The 19,875-nt window shown below is 32.3% G+C and overlaps 5 protein-coding genes across 5 annotated transcripts; 2 read left to right on the forward strand and 3 right to left on the reverse strand.

Annotated features, from left to right (window-relative positions):
• Positions 1-3,076: 3,076 nt before the first annotated feature.
• TDA9 (Tda9p) lies at positions 3,077-7,102 on the forward strand (the record flags this gene model as incomplete). The annotated part of the gene is made up of 1 exon (XM_001643897.1): positions 3,077-7,102. One exon carries the CDS (start codon positions 3,077-3,079, stop codon positions 7,100-7,102), a length of 4,026 nt encoding a protein of 1,341 aa, XP_001643947.1.
• Positions 7,103-8,056: 954 nt separating this feature from the next.
• On the forward strand, positions 8,057-9,313 carry ENT3 (Ent3p; the record flags this gene model as incomplete). Its single annotated transcript, XM_001643898.1, has 1 exon — positions 8,057-9,313. The coding sequence occupies one exon, from the start codon at positions 8,057-8,059 to the stop codon at positions 9,311-9,313; it is 1,257 nt and encodes a 418-aa protein (XP_001643948.1).
• A 237-nt stretch (positions 9,314-9,550) lies between these two features.
• WAR1 (War1p) lies at positions 9,551-12,121 on the reverse strand (the record flags this gene model as incomplete). Its single annotated transcript, XM_001643899.1, has 1 exon — positions 9,551-12,121. The coding sequence occupies one exon, from the start codon at positions 12,119-12,121 to the stop codon at positions 9,551-9,553; it is 2,571 nt and encodes an 856-aa protein (XP_001643949.1).
• A 607-nt stretch (positions 12,122-12,728) lies between these two features.
• On the reverse strand, positions 12,729-15,926 carry Kpol_1001p4 (uncharacterized protein; the record flags this gene model as incomplete). The annotated part of the gene is made up of 1 exon (XM_001643900.1): positions 12,729-15,926. One exon carries the CDS (start codon positions 15,924-15,926, stop codon positions 12,729-12,731), a length of 3,198 nt encoding a protein of 1,065 aa, XP_001643950.1.
• A 2,452-nt stretch (positions 15,927-18,378) lies between these two features.
• On the reverse strand, positions 18,379-19,446 carry Kpol_1001p5 (60S ribosomal protein eL6; the record flags this gene model as incomplete). Its single annotated transcript, XM_001643901.1, has 2 exons — positions 18,379-18,894; positions 19,432-19,446. The coding sequence occupies 2 exons, from the start codon at positions 19,444-19,446 to the stop codon at positions 18,379-18,381; spliced, it is 531 nt and encodes a 176-aa protein (XP_001643951.1).
• Between the last annotated feature and the right edge of the window lie 429 nt (positions 19,447-19,875).

Genomic DNA, 19,875 nt, shown 5'->3' on the forward strand with positions numbered 1-19,875 from the left:
ACTAAAGGTCCCCAGTGTAAAATGTGGCGGGAAATTTCAAGAAAGTTTTCTCCCATTCTTTTCGGGAATAATTTTCAACATTTGGTTCTTTTGGCAGATTTTTTATGGGGCGGATGTGTTCGATAGGAGGGGATTCAATTGGACCGGAGTTTTTTTTCATTGGAAATTTTCCCGGAATGAATAAAGTTTATTGCCTTTCGATTCTTAAAAATTCAAAAGAAATTTTTACCAAGGATTCCCCAACTAATTGGGCAATGCCCCTCCAGGTTTTTTTAGGATTGTTATTCAGCCTTAGATTGCAGGAGATACCATCGATTCCATTTATTTCGGTATTGGTTCCGTCATTGAGGGGAAGGGTGGGAGAGAAAGGATTCCAATAAGAAAATCAATAACCTTTCCTCCTTTAGTTTAGTTGGTTTCCTATCTATTATCCTCTAATTGGTAACACCGAATTAAATTTGAAATCAGTCTAATGAATTAATTTGGTATTGTCCTGTTACACACTGCTGCTGTATAATAAAATGACGTCTAGTCTTGTCGTTTTATTAAAAATATCAAAGAGACGACGAATACGTAATTTCGGTCACACTCCTACCAGGGTTTCTCACCAAGCTCAAATCTATATTTGGCTGATTTGGTACATTTAAGTACAAAATGAAATGTACTTGACCGCTGTCTAAATGAAATCCATCGCTAGTACAATTATTGGATTGAGGTGTATTGATAGTTAGTTAGTTAGCATGTTGTTGACTTTCCTATCAAACACTAGAGCAAGCAACCATCGAAAGTCCATCCTTTCTCCCTACAATCCCAGGAATCTAGCAGACACCTATTTACAATTCCCATGATCTTTTACTTTTATGTGCGATTGTTTTTTATCCAATGACTACCACACCCAAGCATATGTTTCTAGTCTGCTCTGGTCTGTTGTACTATGTTCTGATGAAAAGTTTGAGCCAGAAAAGAAATCCCAAGATTGGCTCTGCCTCATCTCTTTGGGTTCATGCCATAATACCAATTGGAAAATATGATACAGATAGAAATAGTAACCTAGCACTACAACTTATTAACTGTTCGGTGAAGAATCAATTATATGAGATGAGATGATATGATGGTTTATACAAGAAATGTAATTTAGAGCACGACAGCAACCGCAACGACAACACAATAAAACCGAAATTTGTCTGTTTTGGGAGTAATCTACGTACGGACTAATTTAACAGGAAATACGCAAGTTTTACGTTCCACAGCTACAAGCATTGCACTGCTTCGCATAGCATAACATATCATAGCAAACATAACATAATATAACATAGCATCACATCACATCACATCACATTACATCAATTTGAATCTCTATCATATTTTGGCACAACTGACCCTAGAACATGATTTCCATATTAGCTAGGATATCTCTCTTTGTCTCAATGAATCCGTTTGGGAAAAGCTTTCTCCCAAAGGAGAATCTCTGGATCCAAAAAGAGAACTGAACAGAAATAAGAAAACAAACATATCTGCTCACTGCTGACAATCTTCCAAGAGAGAGAGAGACAAGAAAGAAATAAACGTTAAAATAAAATACTATTTTCAAACTGTTTAAGCAATATCTGCTTATTTGTTTATTTGCTTATTTTGCATAGAAGTAATTTTTTTTCTTTTCATTGGCACTCATCGTCCATCGTGGATTAGATTACACTCATCAAACCAGTGAATCCCAGTGGGAGTAAATCAAGAAAAATCAAGGTATCAATTAACTAATGTGAGAAAATGACAAATTATGCATAAAGCAAATACAACAGACTGACTGGAGTGGACTGGAGTGGACTGGACTTGATTATGCTGCTCCTAATGATAACATAATGCTTTATGGCATTATGTATACTACACTGCACTACGAGACATTGCGCTGCACTACATTACACAGTACTGCAATGAACTGTACTGTACTACTTGAAAAAAAAAAATTCAAACTCTAACGCTAGGTTAACCCAACTCAGTGGAACCAACAACCGGGAGTAGTCGTTGAGGAAGAATTTTGAAATATTGTTGTATTTCTTTATTATCCATCCATCTCAGCCAATCCGTCTCATCATCTCTTGTCGACTGATCTAATTAAAGGAAAGGAAAGGAAACCAAGAAAAAAAAAATAAAACCTGTTGCCTTTTTGCTTTTTATTCAGAAATTGGTTTTTAATGATGTCTTACTAATGATAATTATTAAGTGGAATATTTGACAAGTAAAAAAAAAAAAAACTATAATTAGGAATACTATAAAACGTTTCTTTTATTGTTTAATTTTAAGTTGGGAATTTTTTGGTATTATTATTAACATAGTAAGAATAGTTATCTTTGACACCAGAAGTCATAATTATTCTTACTAGTTGATATTTCTACAGCTTATCTTCGATTCCAAAGAACAAAACAACAACAACAGCAGCAACAGCAACAGCAATAGCAATATAACAGCAACGGCAACAACATCAATAACAACAACAACGACCGACGGCCGACGATTTGAGTATTATAAAACTGTCTATTAATAACACATTGAATCGGTTATTTGCTTCTAATCACATCATATCTCATTGCTTTAATCCTCATTACAACTTCTCATCTTTCCTTTTTATCTTAGTTGTACTTTTTTTTTTCTTCTTCTTCTTCTTCTCTCTCACTTTCTCTACTTTGGATTTTGGATTTTGGAATTTTTCTTTCTCATTGTCAATTTCTAGGCTGGATTGTCATACAAATTAACATCATCATCAACATCTTCAAGAAATTTGACTTCGAAGATTTATTATCGATCAAACAAGTGCAGAGTGTGTTTTTTCTTTTGAATAAAAGCAAGAATTATTATTATTATCATATCACATTAATTTTTGGTTTTTAAAGCTATTCATTTGATAAAATTACCATTTATATATTTTTTTATTTGGTTTTTAAGAATAGAGGAAAATTACAAAACTAATTAAGAACATCAAAGAAGTCATCATCCTCAAAAGCCCGTATTATTGTTACCATTACTATCACTGAAATAACAGATTAGAACGAAACACACACATACATACACATAAATATAAATGGCCGAAATTACGTTTCAACAACAGGCTCAAAAACTGCCAATTCCTGGAACAGTGCCAATTCCAAAAAAATCAAGACCAATAAAAACAAATAAACCAAGACCATTTCTATGTTCGATATGTACAAGAGGTTTCGTAAGGCACGAACATTTGAAGCGGCATAAAATTTCTCATACAAATGAAAAACCTTTCTTATGTATATTCTGTGGTAGATGTTTTGCAAGAAAAGATTTGGTGCTCAGACATCAATATAAATTGCATCCTGCGTTAGTGTCCCAAAAGGATTCAAAAGATTCAAATTCAAACACAAACAGTGGATCAGCCACTAATGAAAATATTGTTAAAGTTACAGGTAATAAACAAACAATTCTACCAACACCATTGAATCCACTAGCGATGACCACTGCTCAATTGAAGAAAAAGAATGCAGCTGAAAAATCTAATAAAGTAAGGAAAAATAGTGTATCTACTACTACGCGACAACAACAAAAGAAGGATAAATTAAAACCACCTGTACAAAAAAGAAAACGTCATGCTTCTTTCTCTGCATCAAATGCTTTTACTTATAGACCAAATAATGTAGAATTAAGCACTATCCCATCAAGTACAGATTTAAGCTCAACAGAAAATAATAATCAATTGAACAATCAAACAAATATAAATCCAGATATAGTTGGCATGAATCAAGATCTCTCTCAAGATGTTCCTCATCAAGTTGGTTTCTCAACTCCTCAACTTTCTGCAAATAGATTATTAGAAAAAATTTTCAACTCTGAATTAGCGGTTAATGCTGATATTCTACAATTTTCTTTAGAAGATAGTTTTCTAACAAATAACCTACCATCGAACTTACCAGGTTTCATAAATAACGACATCATGAACAACAAAAACAACAGCAACAACAACAATAATAATACTAATAACGGTCAGAAAAAAAATGACAATCAAAATAAAATTAATGACAAGAATAATGATGACAAGATTAATAATAGTAATAATCATAGTATCATTAACGACAACGGTATGAGCTTAGCTCAAAGTGTAACAAGCATGTTCAATTTTTTTAATAATAACAATACTAATAACATTAATCATAATAATCATAATAATAACAATCCAACAAATCTACCACGTTATATTCATCATGATAATAACACTAATCAAAATAATACCGATCATAGTAATCAAAATATTATTAGAAATGACAATAATAGCATTAATAGTTCAAACTATAACAATAAAGTTTTTGCACCTTCGGCATCATTTTTATCATTGGCAAATTTATTAACAATAGGTCCCACTGGTGAAGGTGGTTATTCGAATAGTGATATCATACTTAATAATATTAGTAAAAACAATAATTCGTCTAGTATGAGTAATTTGATTGATTATTTCAATTATTCCCAACAGAATCCAATATTAAATCACAATAACAGCTCAAACAATGACAGTGTTAGCCCAAAAAGCGAGAAACAATTGGATGGTAATCACTATGACGAAAAATGGCTATCTAGCTTTTTAGCCATTAATCCCCAATTTCAAAATGTTGATCCGGATAATTATAAAATTTCATCAAAGAATTTTAATGAAATTGGGTTTGTTGATCCATTTTCAAACACTCCATCAACTATATCTTCAGATATCAGTTCATCTTCAGGCTCCCCTACTGTAATGGATCAGGCAACTGTTTCATCTTCTACTTCTTTCGAAAAATCTGCATCTCCAAAAAATACATTTGTTAATAATATTCCAGAGGTAAAAGTTAATGGTATTACTTCTTCAACTAATATGCATTCAAGCTTTAATAAAAAAAGAAAAAATTCTAGAGCTAGTTCAAAGCGTAAAGGAAGTGTTGTATCAAGTTTTTTTTCATCAAGACAACATGACATATTTACAGAAGACACCAATTTCTTAAATTCTATTATAAATCAAAACTTAATCCCTACAAACTATTCCCAAGGATTCGAATCTATCACTAAGACCAACGCATTGTATATCGGAAATCAACAATCGGCTACAAAGTTTGTGGAAACTAGAGACCATTTTACTGAAGAAATCAGACAACATATTATTACTGAAAACAATTTAAAATGTGACTTGTTCCCTACAGTTACAGAATTGAATTCATATGTCAATTTATACATTTTGAAATTTCATCCGTACTTTCCATTTATTCATTTGGGTTCATTGACCGCTGGTAAAGATAATTATGCGTTTATTTTATCATTGACTGTCATCGGTGCATTATTTGGTTTTCATTCTTCGCATGCAATGCTGTTATCTAAGGTAGCATGGTTTCAAATTAAAAATACTATTACTAATCTAAGACAAACCCATACATATTCAGATATTCCATTATGGGTTTTGCAGAGTATGGTTTTGTTGATATTTATCAATATTTTTAATAATGATTTGAGTGATAATCAGAAGAATATTATTCATACACAATTGATGACTGTTATTGAATTGGTAAAATTAACAAAAATTAATCTACCAATTGAGGTGGTCGAAACTCCACCAATTGATAGTGATCATTATATGGATTTCCATGACAATCCTGAAATAATCTCAAAGTTTGAAGCTCAAATAAATTCTATTGAACAAGTCAAGAAGAATTTCGATTACTTCATTAAGGCACAATCTCGTATTAGGACATGTCATACAATTTTAATTATCTCTAATATGTTCACTACAATGGTTGGTCTAGAATCTTCATTCCACTCTATTGATGTTAAATGTGGTATACCATGTAACTTAGCAGAGTTATTTGACTGTAAAGATGAAAACGAATGGCAACGTCTTCTACGTGAAAACAATATTACCATTGACTCAAAGTTCTCCCTATTAGAGTTATCTAATGGTGGTGAAACGTATGAGAATTGTTTGAATTACTTAGCTAACGGTAACAACTTCTTATATGAAAATGAAAAGTTATCTTTGAAGACCTTACTATCATTATTAGTGACTATTCATGAGAAGATATTCTTAGAAAGAAATAAGATTTCACAGAAATTCCAAAGAAATACATTAAATAGTGAACTGTTTTGGAGAATGAATGCAAGACCAGTTATTGAGTCAGCTTTGAAGAATTGGGAAGCCTTGTATTTAAAGAATGGTGGTATATTGGTACCTAATGAAAATAATATTAGTATGATTTATGAAAATCCTGAAAGTTTAATGGTAATTCCATTATATGCATTAGCTAATATCCGTAAATGTTTGGATCTAACAGTAGTTATGAGCACTATCTGGTTACAAGATTGGGAAAAAATGAATAAAATTTTAGAAAAAAAGATCCTGTACTGTGATTTGGATTCTTTACATGAAGCCACTGATTATGCCTTGAGTGTGATCAATTTCTGGGTTAATTCTGTTTCTATTACTCAAAATGCTAAAACAACTTCTAGAAGAACTCCTATTTTTGCATTATTGAGTATATTTGTTTCAATATTTTTGATCTCTGAACAAATGAAAAGAATTGAAGATTGGGCTATTGCTGTTGACAATAATTGTTTAACACCAAGTTCTTTACCTCCTGTGTTAAAAACATCTGATAGAATTGCATGGTTAAGATGTGAAAAGATTTTGAAAAAGGTTGAAATGCATTTATTACCCAAGGGTTATAATAAAGAAACATATGCTGAATTCCTAAGAATTCAAGCTAATGGTGCATTAGATGTTGATGTTTTGGATGATAGACTAGCTGAAAATGCCATGAAACAAGAAACTTCAATAGACGAAACTGTTTATGTCATTAAAAACGCAAGATTATCATCAAGATGTTTGTATTTAGGTGTAAGAATATTGGGGGATGCACCAATCTGGCCTATCGCATTGTTATTGGCACATGCCTTGCAATCGAGAGCAGTTTACAAATCTAAACATCAGAATGATAACAATCCAGTTAATATCCATGATCAATTTAACACCATGAACGTTGAAACCTATTATAATTCAACAAGCGGTGCTTATTATGACGATACAGAGAAGGAAAAGGACGAAGATGATGGTATCTTAACGTTCTAAAAACTTTATTGAAGTGAATCTGTTCTATTAATATATTACACCAAGAGAGACGATGGCTAGTAATCAAAACACCCATCATAGTTTTCCATTTTCAAACAACAATTACCAATCAACTTATAGATATCTTAATTATAGAACTGTTGTATTGTTTTGTATGGCATTTAATCCACTCGTTACTGTATTACATTATTTATAAATTCAGAAACTGAACTATTGCATTCAAGAGTGATAACTCTATTTACACATTTATTTTAAATTACTTTACATATCAATTAGCTTCTAATATATTTAAATTTGCTATCATTATTTACTATCTAGTTGTTCCTATCTAACCTTTGAACATCAAGATTTTTTCTCTGCCTTGGAGAAATTATTGAACAAATAACACAGAGGCCAACCTCATCCTCAATTAATTGATTGGGATTGACAAAAGTATATACTGCATTTTATCGGCTGGGTCAACCATCAATATTTGAGATATCGATATATCCATCCATTTAAGTCAACTGTTATTTTATCGCTTATCATTTGGTAACTTACTCCAAGATGTAAATATATACATCAACTGCATAACCAAAACTCACGTGACCACCATAATGAAGTCAATCGCGATCAACGAACCTATCCCCGTTTCTTTTTCCTAATATCGAAAAGTTATTTCGAATTGAAAAATTACAGTAACTTTATTATAATTAAAGGTAACTAATAAATGGGATCATTTATAGGATTAAAGCTAATTTCAAGGCATCAAGAGTTCGACGAGGTCTTTATTTGAATTTCTATAAGGCATCTGGGTTTTATTTTTTTGGTTTGTTCTTTTTACGGTTATATCTCGAGTTTTTTTTAAGAATTCTTGGCAGATAAGATAAAATAGACTGGAGACAGAAGAAAATTGTGATTTGAAAAAAGTACTATACATCCTAATAGAATATTAATTCAATAAATAAATAAAAAATGAGTTTAGAAGATACATTGAGTAACTTGAGTATTTATGATGCCAAGAAATATTTCCGTAAAGCCCAAAATGTGATGTTTAATTATACTGAAATGGAAGGTAAAGTCCGTGAAGCTACCAATAATGAACCTTGGGGTGCTTCATCAACTTTGATGGAACAGATCTCTCAAGGTACATATAATATAAGAGAACGTGAAGAAATTCTCAGTATGATCTTTAGAAGGTTTACTGAAAAGACAGCAAGTGAATGGAGACAAATATATAAAGCTTTGCAATTATTGGAATATTTGATTAAACATGGTTCTGAAAGATTCATTGATGATGTGAGATCATCCTTGAGTTTGATTAAAATGTTGGAATCCTTCCATTACATTGACTCTCAAGGTAGAGATCAAGGTATCAACGTTAGAAATAAAGCACAATCCTTAACAGCATTATTAAAAGATGACGAACAAATAAGAGCAGAAAGAAAAAAGGCAAGAGAAACGTCAAAGAAATTTAAAGGTGTCGCTGGCGGTTCAGCATCTGAAAGTTTAGCTGGTAAGAATACTAGAGCTGGTTTCAATACTTCTAATAGACATAATATTAGTGTAAGTGCTGATTTTGATAGCGATGATGATAATAATGATGATGTTGCGCCACGTTTGACCAGTTCCGAAATAACTCATGCAAATAGCGATGACTTGTTCAGTTACCACGGACCTGCTGTAAAGAAAAATTCTGAACAAGTACACCATCAACTACAAGAAGAGGAGGATGATGATGATTTCGCAGAATTTCAAAGTTCTGTTCCAATCAGTCAAGAAACTCAATCTACTTCTGCTATAACAACTGCCACAAATAATGATTCATTATTTGACTTCAATTCTCCTCCTGTCCCCTCTACAACAACTGCATCTACAATTGGAACTCCTCAAACCTCGAACCCTGTGTACGCAATGCCAAATGTTGAGCCAGCTATATCATCTCAAAACAATAAAAAATCAGATCCATTCGGTTCGCTGTTTATGACAGCAAAAGCTGATAAGACTCCAATTGTCCCAACACCAGCTAAAAGCACTGTTAACACCACTCCTGCCAATTTTGCTAACGATTCTTCTAATTCCGTTCCTTTGAACAATGATAATAACGATGACGATGATGATGATCTATTTGGAGAAATGACAGCTGCCTCTACTACTGCTCCTCAACCAACAGCTTCTGCACCTACTACATCTGTATCACAAAACGATGAAATTAATTTGCTAGACTTTTAGTGATGTCATTATGTATTTTGCCTTAAGCTGGTACATTTGTAAATGAATAATTTAGTTTAATTGTTATAAATTTATATAACTTCTGGAAGCGATGATTAAACTATATATTTGATAATATAATTTTATTTAATGAAAAAATCTTCTGCAAGATAATGATAATGATAATAATAATAATAATAAAACAATGATGGTCATTTCTTAACAAGTGTGTATATAACAGATATGTAGACAATTAAATTAAATGTTAAATACATCAGTCCAAAATTCATCGTTCAAAGCATTGAAACCAAGTACCAATGAGTCTATATCAGCTAGATACTCATTTAGATTTATGCTTGATGTAGATGGTGATGAAGATGTTTCTGTTGGTAAGAGCACCTCATTTTCAAACTCAGGTTTTACAGAAGGGAATATATTGCTAGAAGTATTCTGATTTTGAGTAGGGACGACTTCTTTTTGTGAATTATCATAATTGTTAATTAGTGTATCACTATTCTGTATATCCAGTGGATATTCTCGTATATTCTCTTTATTGATAATCTCGTGTTCATTATTTGTTGATTGTCTTCTTGAGGAACTCTTTGCTGAATCTATCACTTTATTACCATATGTTTGTACAAATAATGCAATAACATATTGGAATTTTAATATGAAAGTATTGTATACGTATTTTTCTGCAGTTCTTTCAAGTAACTTAGAAATTTCATTCACAACATCTACTGATGGATCGGTGTCAGCTAAAAATTCATGGAATACAGGCATTGTCACACTGCAAAATCTGACCTTCAACAAAAGTAAACCAACGGTATATATTATTCTTGAAATGTGAAATAATGGTAACGACGCGATGAACTGAGGTTCTAATTTTGCAAATTCTTGTAATGTGGCCATACAACATTTATTACATCTGATAAATGCAATTCTAACTTCCTCTGTCAATTCTGTTGGATTAGGTGATTCATTTAAGAACTTCCTTAAAATAAATTGATGGAAATATGCTTCAACAGAGTAATAGAATGCAAGCACTCTATGGCGAGTAGCTGGTATTTCTTCTTTGATGCTATTTAGTTGAAGTTCATACTTTGTAATCAGTTTTCTGATATGTTTATCTGTAAATTCAGGATCATCATCCTCTTCGTGATAATCGGAGGCTTCATATAATTGCAAATGTATCTTTTCTAATAAATGATTTAATCTTGCGAATACTATCAGCATTCTGTCATCGTCTTCAATTTTTGGCATTAAATTCTTCTCTTTTTCTTCTAGAACAGATTTACAAGCATGTTCAGTTAATGATGACCATCTTATCTGGTTACTCTGTCTTAAAAATAAAGATATGTTTAAGGATGAGATGTAATTTACCAAAGTAAGCCTTGGTCCATTTTTGTAAGTTTCTAAGGGAGTTTTGTATTGATCTTTATTATGGAAAGGGTCATCTTCATTAAAAATTTCAAAAGTACGTGCAACAAATGTGGGTCCTAAGTCTCTAGTCAAACAACAACAGATATAATTAAAAATATGATAATGTGTTTTGCTTGACCATTCTGGAATGTTATACCATAAACATAAAGTTAACAACCCTTCTAAAAGCTCTATCGATTTAACATTGCTCTTGAATAACTGATTCTTGATGATATGCAGCATAAAGCTATCCAATTTTAAATTGGTCTCGTAAGTTGTATCCTTTTCTGCCATCATTACAGATACACTTGACATGATTGCAGAAAAGTAAATAGGTTTTTCTGTTCTAAGAGTATCGACAGATATTTCAGAAAAACTTTTGACGAATGGTAATTTATTTCTATCAGTCATTTCTGTCCTATAAAGTTGAAGTCGTAATTCTGCCTCTCTGTGCGATATAATTCCAATAGAGACAGGATCAGTCAATGTGTCTGTAAAATAAGTATTTAGGACAGTAGCATTCCATTTTTCAGATAATCTATTGAATTTTTCAAACAATTCAACAATTTTACCCTTTTGCTGTTCCAATAGTGAACGAAGTTGTTTTCTAAATGAAGAGTTGTATATATATGAGCCTCTATATTTTCTCTTATTTGATTTGTCCTCTGACACCTCATTATAACTTGGCACCGAAGAACCAGCATTCCCCTCATAGCCATTAGATGGAAACAGTACAGGTGCATTAGAAATTGGAGTCTCTAATTTATTGGAATTATTTAATCTATTCTTGTTTATTGTTGGCCACAAATCATATAAGCTTTGTTGGATCCCTGGTAAGATATTTTTATCAGTTGTTTTGATCGAAGATTGATCAGCAGAAGGCTGATTTTCTAAACCAGAACATGACAAAGCAACATTCTGGTTTGAATATGGTATATTTGCCAGATTTTGTTTCATTAGAGACTGATCTTGTAAAGTAATTGAATGCTGCATGCTTTGGCTACTAATTTTGACTTGATTACTTACTTCTTCAGAAGATGCAGAATGTTTCAATGGGCCTATAGATCGACTCTTTCTCTTTCTAGTTCTCTTGGACAAATCAAATGCACATATCTTTTTACTTCTAAAACATCTTTGACATGGCTTTAAGAATATATCATCTAAATCAGATGGTACACATTTTTGCTTAGAAGCATGGCAACTTATACAGGCAAAAGTATTTCTCTTCCTTTTCTCCCATTCGCTACTATTAATCCTAGTCGGTACTGATAACCTAGGATCATCACTATTAACACCTGTAATCACTGTTATATTATAGTTTCTCGAATTATCATCATTGTTCATATTTCTATCGGATGACCCATAGTATTCATTTAATCTCGCTGAAACATTTTGTTCAGAATTCATTACTAATACACAATCAAATCTGTATTAAATTATTAACTCTCGATAATCACTACTCAATGATCACGATATTTTTACACTTGTATAATACCTAGATCAATTAACCTTTAAAATCTTTAACTATCTTTAACTATGCCTAACATTCCAAAATTTCAATAATTTTCGATGGCCTTCTTATAAAGGTCTCAATATTCCGAAGAAATTATTCAAAAGAAAAATTCCCAGTGATGAACAAGAAGTCTTGAAAGAAAAGAAGCTAATTGTAATGCTATTTTTATAAATAAATGATCGGAACTCAGTTTGATTAGTTTCTTTTATATAACCTTGACTTTTTAGATTATAAAAATATTAAGATTTGATAAAATGACGTTCAAAGTACCTAGAATTTCTTATTTTGGTTACTTGAGAAACCAGGCAGGACTTTTTGGATAAATCGGTTTTCTTGAAGAGATGATCTACTAATCCCATACAGATTTAAATATGATTTGATATCGTTATATTAAATAATTATATAAATAAAGATGTGATAAATTACAATGAGATGATATATAAGTTTAATCTTAGATCGAAATAGAATAATGTTTGGGAGATGACTAATTAATCAATTGATCTATGATTTAATGCATGTTACGGAACCTTCTTTCATACGTTGAATATCTTCCTTGCTTAATTCTGCGGCCGGAGCTGGGGCAGGAGTAATAGCTGGCGATGGGCTTGGAGTTGTGGCCGGAGCTTTTGCACGGTTGTGGACCATATGACTTTGAACCAAATGACCAGCAGCTAGTGCTGCACATAATGATAATTCACCTGCCAAGACGGCACAAGCGACAATTCTAGCCAATTGACGAGCATTGGTACCTGGTTCAGTAGGATGTGGACCACGAACACCTAATAAATCTAACATGGCACCTTGAGGTTCTAAAATAGTACCACCACCGATAGTACCAACTTCAATGGATGGCATAGACACAGAAATTCTTAAGTTACCGTCAACTTCCTTCATTAAAGTAATACAGTTGGAACTTTCGACATTTTGAGCTGGATCTTGACCTAACGCTAAGTAAACAGCAGTAACTAGATTAGCTGCGTGAGCATTGAAACCACCGACTGAACCAGCCATAGCTGAACCAATCAAATTTTTAGATATATTCAATTCTACTAAAGCAGCAACATCACTCTTCAAAACCTTTCTAACTACATCACCAGGGATAGTAGCTTCAGCGACAATACTTTTACCACGACCTTCAATCCAGTTAATAGCAGCTGGTTTTTTATCAGTACAGTAGTTACCAGAAACAGAAACGATTTCCATATCATCCCAACCAAATTCATTGACCATTTGATTCAAGGAAAATTCAACACCTTTAGAAATCATATTCATACCCATAGCATCACCAGTAGTAGTTCTAAAACGGATAAATAACAAATCACCAGCTAAAGCAGTTTGGATATGTTGCAAACGAGCGAATCTTGAAGTAGAATTGAAGGCTTTCTTAATTCTATTTTGACCATCTTCTGAATCTAACCAAATCTTACAGGCACCAGCTCTGGCTAATGTTGCAAAACGAACACATGGACCTCTTGTCATACCATCCTTTGTGACAACAGTAATAGCACCGCCACCAGCGTTGATTGCTTTACAACCACGCATTGCAGAAGCAACTAAACAACCTTCCGTAGTAGCCATTGGGATGTGATAAGAAACACCATCAATGATCATTGGACCAATAACACCAACTGGTAATGGCATAAAACCAATAACATTTTCACAACAAGCACCAAAGACACGATCATAATCGTAATGTTTGTATGGTAAACGTTCAGATGATAAAACAGGAGCATCAGCTAAAATTGCCAAAGATTTACGACGAACAACAACAGCACGAGTAGTATCACCCAATTGCTTTTCTAAAGCATACAATGGTAATTTGTTACCAACTACTAAAGAAACAACTTCATTATTCTTCAAAGTACTAACCTTGCCGGCCTTCATGATAGCTTCTAACTCTTCCAAAGAACGTTGAGGGGTTGTGCTATCGTCACTTTCAGATTCTTCTTCAGTTGAGAAATTAGAAACATTAGTACAAATGGAGGTGGAGCTACCTAAAGACTTCAATGGTTCACTCTTGACAACAGGAGAAGGTTTAGTCATTTGAGGTACTTCTTTAGAGATTGACTTTCTCTTAATTTGGTTTTTAGCCTTTCTTTTGGTCAATTCATCAGCAGTGTACTTAGTGTGGATTCTTGTAGCGTTTAATAAATAGATGTTTACAGATGCACTAACCGCCAATACAGCAAATATGACCTTACTGACAAAGCTGTCACGAATGGCTGAGCTGAAGTAACTTAAAATGGTTACCAAATTGTCTTCAATTTTATGATAGGTTTTCACGTTTTCGTAATATTGGATTGGAGCCATAGATATTATAACAGAATCGCTAAAATTAGAAGATTTTCCAGATGAAATAAATTCAGGTAAAGATAAAGTTGTAGAGTCATTGTACAAATAAGAGACAGTTTCCGAAGCCCATCTAATACCAAAATTGTATAGGTTAACACCGATGAACAATACAACAACAGAGATCTTAATAACATTCACAGCGATGCTGGAACCTAAAAGTGAGTTCTTTGATTTATTTTCAGCGCCAAAAATTAATTCAGCGGTTGTTGGAATTACACCATCTTCTTCCAAAGCTTGTTTGATAATTGTTGATCTGTAAATGATGTGAATTTCGAGCTTTAATGATAAAACAGCAGAATAAAAGGTGGCAGTAAAGAATAATTCAAAGGTCAAGATTAATGCACATAGAATGCAAAAATTGGCCAAAGATTCTAAGTGGCTAGCGTAGATTGAACAACCAACAAAAGCAATGATACATAATAAGTGATCGTGAATCAAAGTTGGAGCTTCTTCCAACATGGAGTCGTAAATTATGTTATCAATGGTCATTTTTTTAGACAAACCGATCTTTTGAAATTTTTCTGAACTGAATTGTGCTAGTCTAATCTTATGTTTAAAACCAATGATGACTAAAATAAATGGCAAACCTTCGATCAAACTAGAAGCTGGTACCGGTGTCTTAGTAATAAATTGGACAGTGTATAAAGCAACGAATAAAGCGCATGCTGAATTCAACAAGGTCGCTAGACTTAACCAGAATCTAGAACCAGTTTTACTCATTTGTTTGAATAAACTGAAAATAGTGTATGCGACCATTAAGTATGCAGAGGCAATAACGAAAATGTCAAATGGTTCTGATTGGCTAAATCTTACAGCAAACCTTTCATAAGCAGATGATAATAAATGTTGAATTTCTAAGAAGTGGTTTCTGTTGTTGGATAATCTCCATTTTTTACCATTTGCTACTTCAAAGACAGTTGGGTAATAAATTTCCTCTTGTAAAATGTATTTGGAATGTTCTGTTTCGTAGAATACATTGTTCAATTTTGGCAATGGGGTAGTTTCATCAGTTTTATCAAATTGCAAATTGAATAAATAATAATGTTTTGGTACAGACAACTTAGAAGCTTCATTAGATGGTATTAAGCTCCAGACATCTGAAGAAGGGGATCTGTAATAATGAGTACATTCTTCGAAAAATAAATCAGAATCTGGATTTGATGATGAATATATGGATGATGTTCCTAACTTCCAACCATTAACATAATAATGTATAACCGATAAATATGCAATGGATGAAACCAATAGGGAAAAGAAGATAAAGTGAATTGGATGTCTTGCAGAGAATTTGGCAGAATAAGCCATCAATTTAGCCATTGGCTTTAGACTGTCTTTCAAAAATGACATGGCACGTTATATGAATTTATAATTTTTTTTCACTGAAATAACGATAAATTAATGTGATAAAGGAAGTTCAAAATATGATATTGTAAATATAAATGTCCTAAACCAGCAATGCAAAAGGGGAATTGGATTTGGTAATGCTAATTAGTATAACTTCTTTCCTTTATTGTGAATCAACTTTTTTCAAATTAAATTTACAATGTTATCAAATTCAATAACTTTGTTTAAATTTAATATTAATGCCACTAATAGAATCGATTCCAAATTGAAACCAATGTCTATTATTAATATAGCTAGTTAGAAATTGAGTAACCAGTAATGATATCCACTTCTAAGTTAGAAATATATGGTATATGATAAATGATCAGCTAAAGCACACTACAAGTGATGAGTCTGGATCAGAATAAAAAGAAAGAGCGTGCAATAGTTTGTCCTTTTTTATATTGGGACTAAAACAACTTTAAGGAATGGTTCCAGCAGTTTGAAATTGGTGTTAAAATGATGATTAGTTAAATATTAATTAGAAACTCAGGAAATAATTGTAAAAGGTTCATTTATAATATACAATGAGTCCCGATAAATGAATGATGCTGTTATATCATTTAATTTTTTTTCCTCAATTTACTGCGCTATACGGCGGATAACTTTTTTCAATAAATTTTTTCATCCATTAAAATTGTTAAAAATTACATCTACGCTCAGTTCTCACAACTTAGTATTAACTTTTACGGCAGTGAAAAGTTACTACTAACATGAAATATCGTTCTCTTGCCAAAATTTCCTAATTAGTTACCTCGCTTTAAATCCACTACAAGGAATTATTGGTAGTAAATGGAAATGTTTTATCAATTGAAATTGAAATCTAAATTGATGAAAAATTAAATTAACGAAAAAGACCTCTCCATTCATTTTTTAGAGATGGATAAAATGCTATTTCTAACAAAGCGATATAATTCAAGCATCGGTTTCTTAGCCACTAATAGTGAAGTGAAAAAATGAATCAAAATGGAATAAAATGACAAAATAAAAGAAGAGAAGTGAAGAGAAATGAAGAGAGTAGAGAGAGATGAAGGTTGGATGAAGTTAGAAAAATAAGAGCCAAAATCAATCACTAATGTTTACGAAAAGGTAATTTGATGTAGGAATAAAGTGATTAATATGGTATAACTCTGTTTGATGTTCTTCTACCTTGAGAGTCTTCCTTATGGAGAGGTCCTGCCTAAACTTACTTCACTCGGCAAATTTCTTCTTATTTTATCTTTTGGGTTCAATCAATGTTAAAAAAAATTTAACCTATGGTTTCTTCTAGGTTTTTTGAACATCCTGGGATCCATAATCTTGATTTTGGGTTTTCGTTCATCCGCTTGTTACCAGTACTACAATAACCTATTCAAACAAAGAAGTTAAGGTACTCCCAATGAAAGAACCTTAGAAGAAAACAGACTTTAGAACTCAATCAGATTATGCTTATATTGGTCTTCCTCGATTCTGCAGAATTATTCAGGAATATATCCAAATGTAAGAGGTTTTGACCAACGTAATTATTACTTCTTTCCTACCTTGTTGAATATTTTTTGGGATTAGTGATATACACCATATCGCTATTTCAGATTTCGTAATACAGATCACACTTCTAGAAGCAAAACCAATTCGTAATAATCTCTGATCATATATCAATATTGGAAATCTTTTTATTATTGCATTCTCGACGTTAGCACCGTAATTTCCTTACTGGAAAAAGCATTATCAATCAATGAAAACCTATTTTCCGTGTACACCTTGTGAAGCTCCATGTCTAGAGCATGGCTTATCCTTGGCTGATAATCACATAGATCAAGTATTTTCATTTATCGTCTTTTACTAATATTTGAGTAAATTGGTAATTAAAGTGCAATCGTCCAAAATATCGCACAAACTTCTTTTAAATATAACCTGTTCTCTCCCATTCAAACATTAGATCTCACCGACCATCATCTGCAAAGGGTTGGCCATTGACAATCCCTTTTTAAAGCTTCTTATCTTTATTCATCAAATATTACATCATAGAAAGTGGACTGTATTATCTCAGAATGATTATTTTATGGCTTTTCTAGCCGCCAATATCAACCTGAAACAAAAATAATAATCACTAAATACGTAATATGTATATATAGATAGATAAATAGAAATACAACTCTAATAACCAATACTTAAGAGTATATCATGAACTGACGACAGCAAATAGCATCAACAGATGCTCAGAATACATATTGGCAATCGAGGCATTGATCTCTAGTATCATTTATATCATCAAGATAGCGATTCAAGTTTTAAAAAAGGAATTTTTGTATAGGTATTAAGTTTATATTAGATAAAACAAATATGGATTATATTCCAATTATAATATAATTACCAGATATATTTGACTATAAAGGTTGTTGAACTATTTAAAAATCGATGACTTACAATTTATACCTTAAAATTTCAACATGTGTGGTTTTTCACCGTTCTTCAAAGAGAAAGAAGCAGCTAAGTATTGTTTCAACAATGGAGTCTTCTTGATTTCAGCTAACAAAGCCTTGTCGACGTTCTTTTGGTCTTCGACACGTTCGGTCTTCAATTCTTTGACTTGTTGTTCTGGGAACATGTTAGCTTCCTTCTTTTGCTTCTTGTTCAATTTTTCCTTAGCGAAGTATTCAGCGTTGAACTTTTCAACGTTAACACCAGCAACGGAAACCTTGGTGGAGGTAGCAATGACGTAACGAGCATTAACTCTTCTAATTGGAACACCGTTGACCTTGAATGGACCAGTGACCAACAAAGTGTTGTCTTCCATGTGTTTCAAGTAGACGACTCTCTTACCTCTGAAACGACCAGCAAGTAAGATCAAGACGGTACCTGGGACCAAAGAAGCACGCAACTTTTGTGGGCGAGCAGTCTTTCTGGTCTTCTTTGGAGCTGAGATGTCTTCAGATGGATACCACTTTGGAGCCTATAATTAATAATAAAATATACTTGTTAGTAAAAAAAGTTTCAAAAGTTAAATAGTAGTATTTCATAAATCCAGAAAAAGCGTAAATGAAAGATAGTTTTGGACACTAGGAACATCAGATTGTTTGAACTGCGAAAGATATTGAGACAAGATAGAGGTTATGGGTTATATCCTATTTTAATATAAATCGATCTGGGATCATCCAGTAACTGCCATTAGTAGTACTAATATCTTTTCAAAAAATGGAATTTAGAAAATAGACCTCACTCTCACATGTCCATTTCATTCTGTTATCACTCAATATAATAATTGGAATTAATGGTAATATCTAAATATAAATGTGTATTATTTCTCAAATCTTATTCCACATAATTATTGTAATGTAGTATATAATAGTAATGGTAAGTGCAATATACCATTTGACAACTAATCCTTCATTCTCAATATTGGAGTTCTAAATATAATTTTCAGCTTTATTCTATCCATTCACACTACCTTCTTAAATTTGATGTAAAACGTATAATCAATATAACATACAGCTTGAGCACTCATTTCGTTGATAGTCTATGGTTTTTATGTTAATTTCAAGAAACCAAACTTCCCAATACTGAAATATATGTATATCCTAATATAATATGAGCTATACTTCAAGATATACTACTTTACAATACATCATTAATTAGCATAATATTCATTACAATCAAGATTGAATTGAGAAATGAATTAGCCTAACGTTGTTGGCACCACCTACAGTATTACAATAACCAAATCCACGAACATCAACTAAAGTGAAACCTTTGCGTATTCGAAACCAAACCTCTCTCTGTCAAGCTAAACTAAAAGTGAACAAGAACTGAATGAAGTCTGAATTACAGACAGGCAACAATATTAGTTACAATACAAACTAACCTGTCTAATTCGAGTTTACCATCTCAATCATCTAGCAAGTATTGATCAGCTATCCCATCCAAATTGTCACCT

Source organism: Vanderwaltozyma polyspora, genomic scaffold (genome assembly GCF_000150035.1).
Source record: "Vanderwaltozyma polyspora DSM 70294 KpolScaffold1001 genomic scaffold, whole genome shotgun sequence".
NCBI classification, from domain to species: domain Eukaryota; kingdom Fungi; phylum Ascomycota; class Saccharomycetes; order Saccharomycetales; family Saccharomycetaceae; genus Vanderwaltozyma; species Vanderwaltozyma polyspora.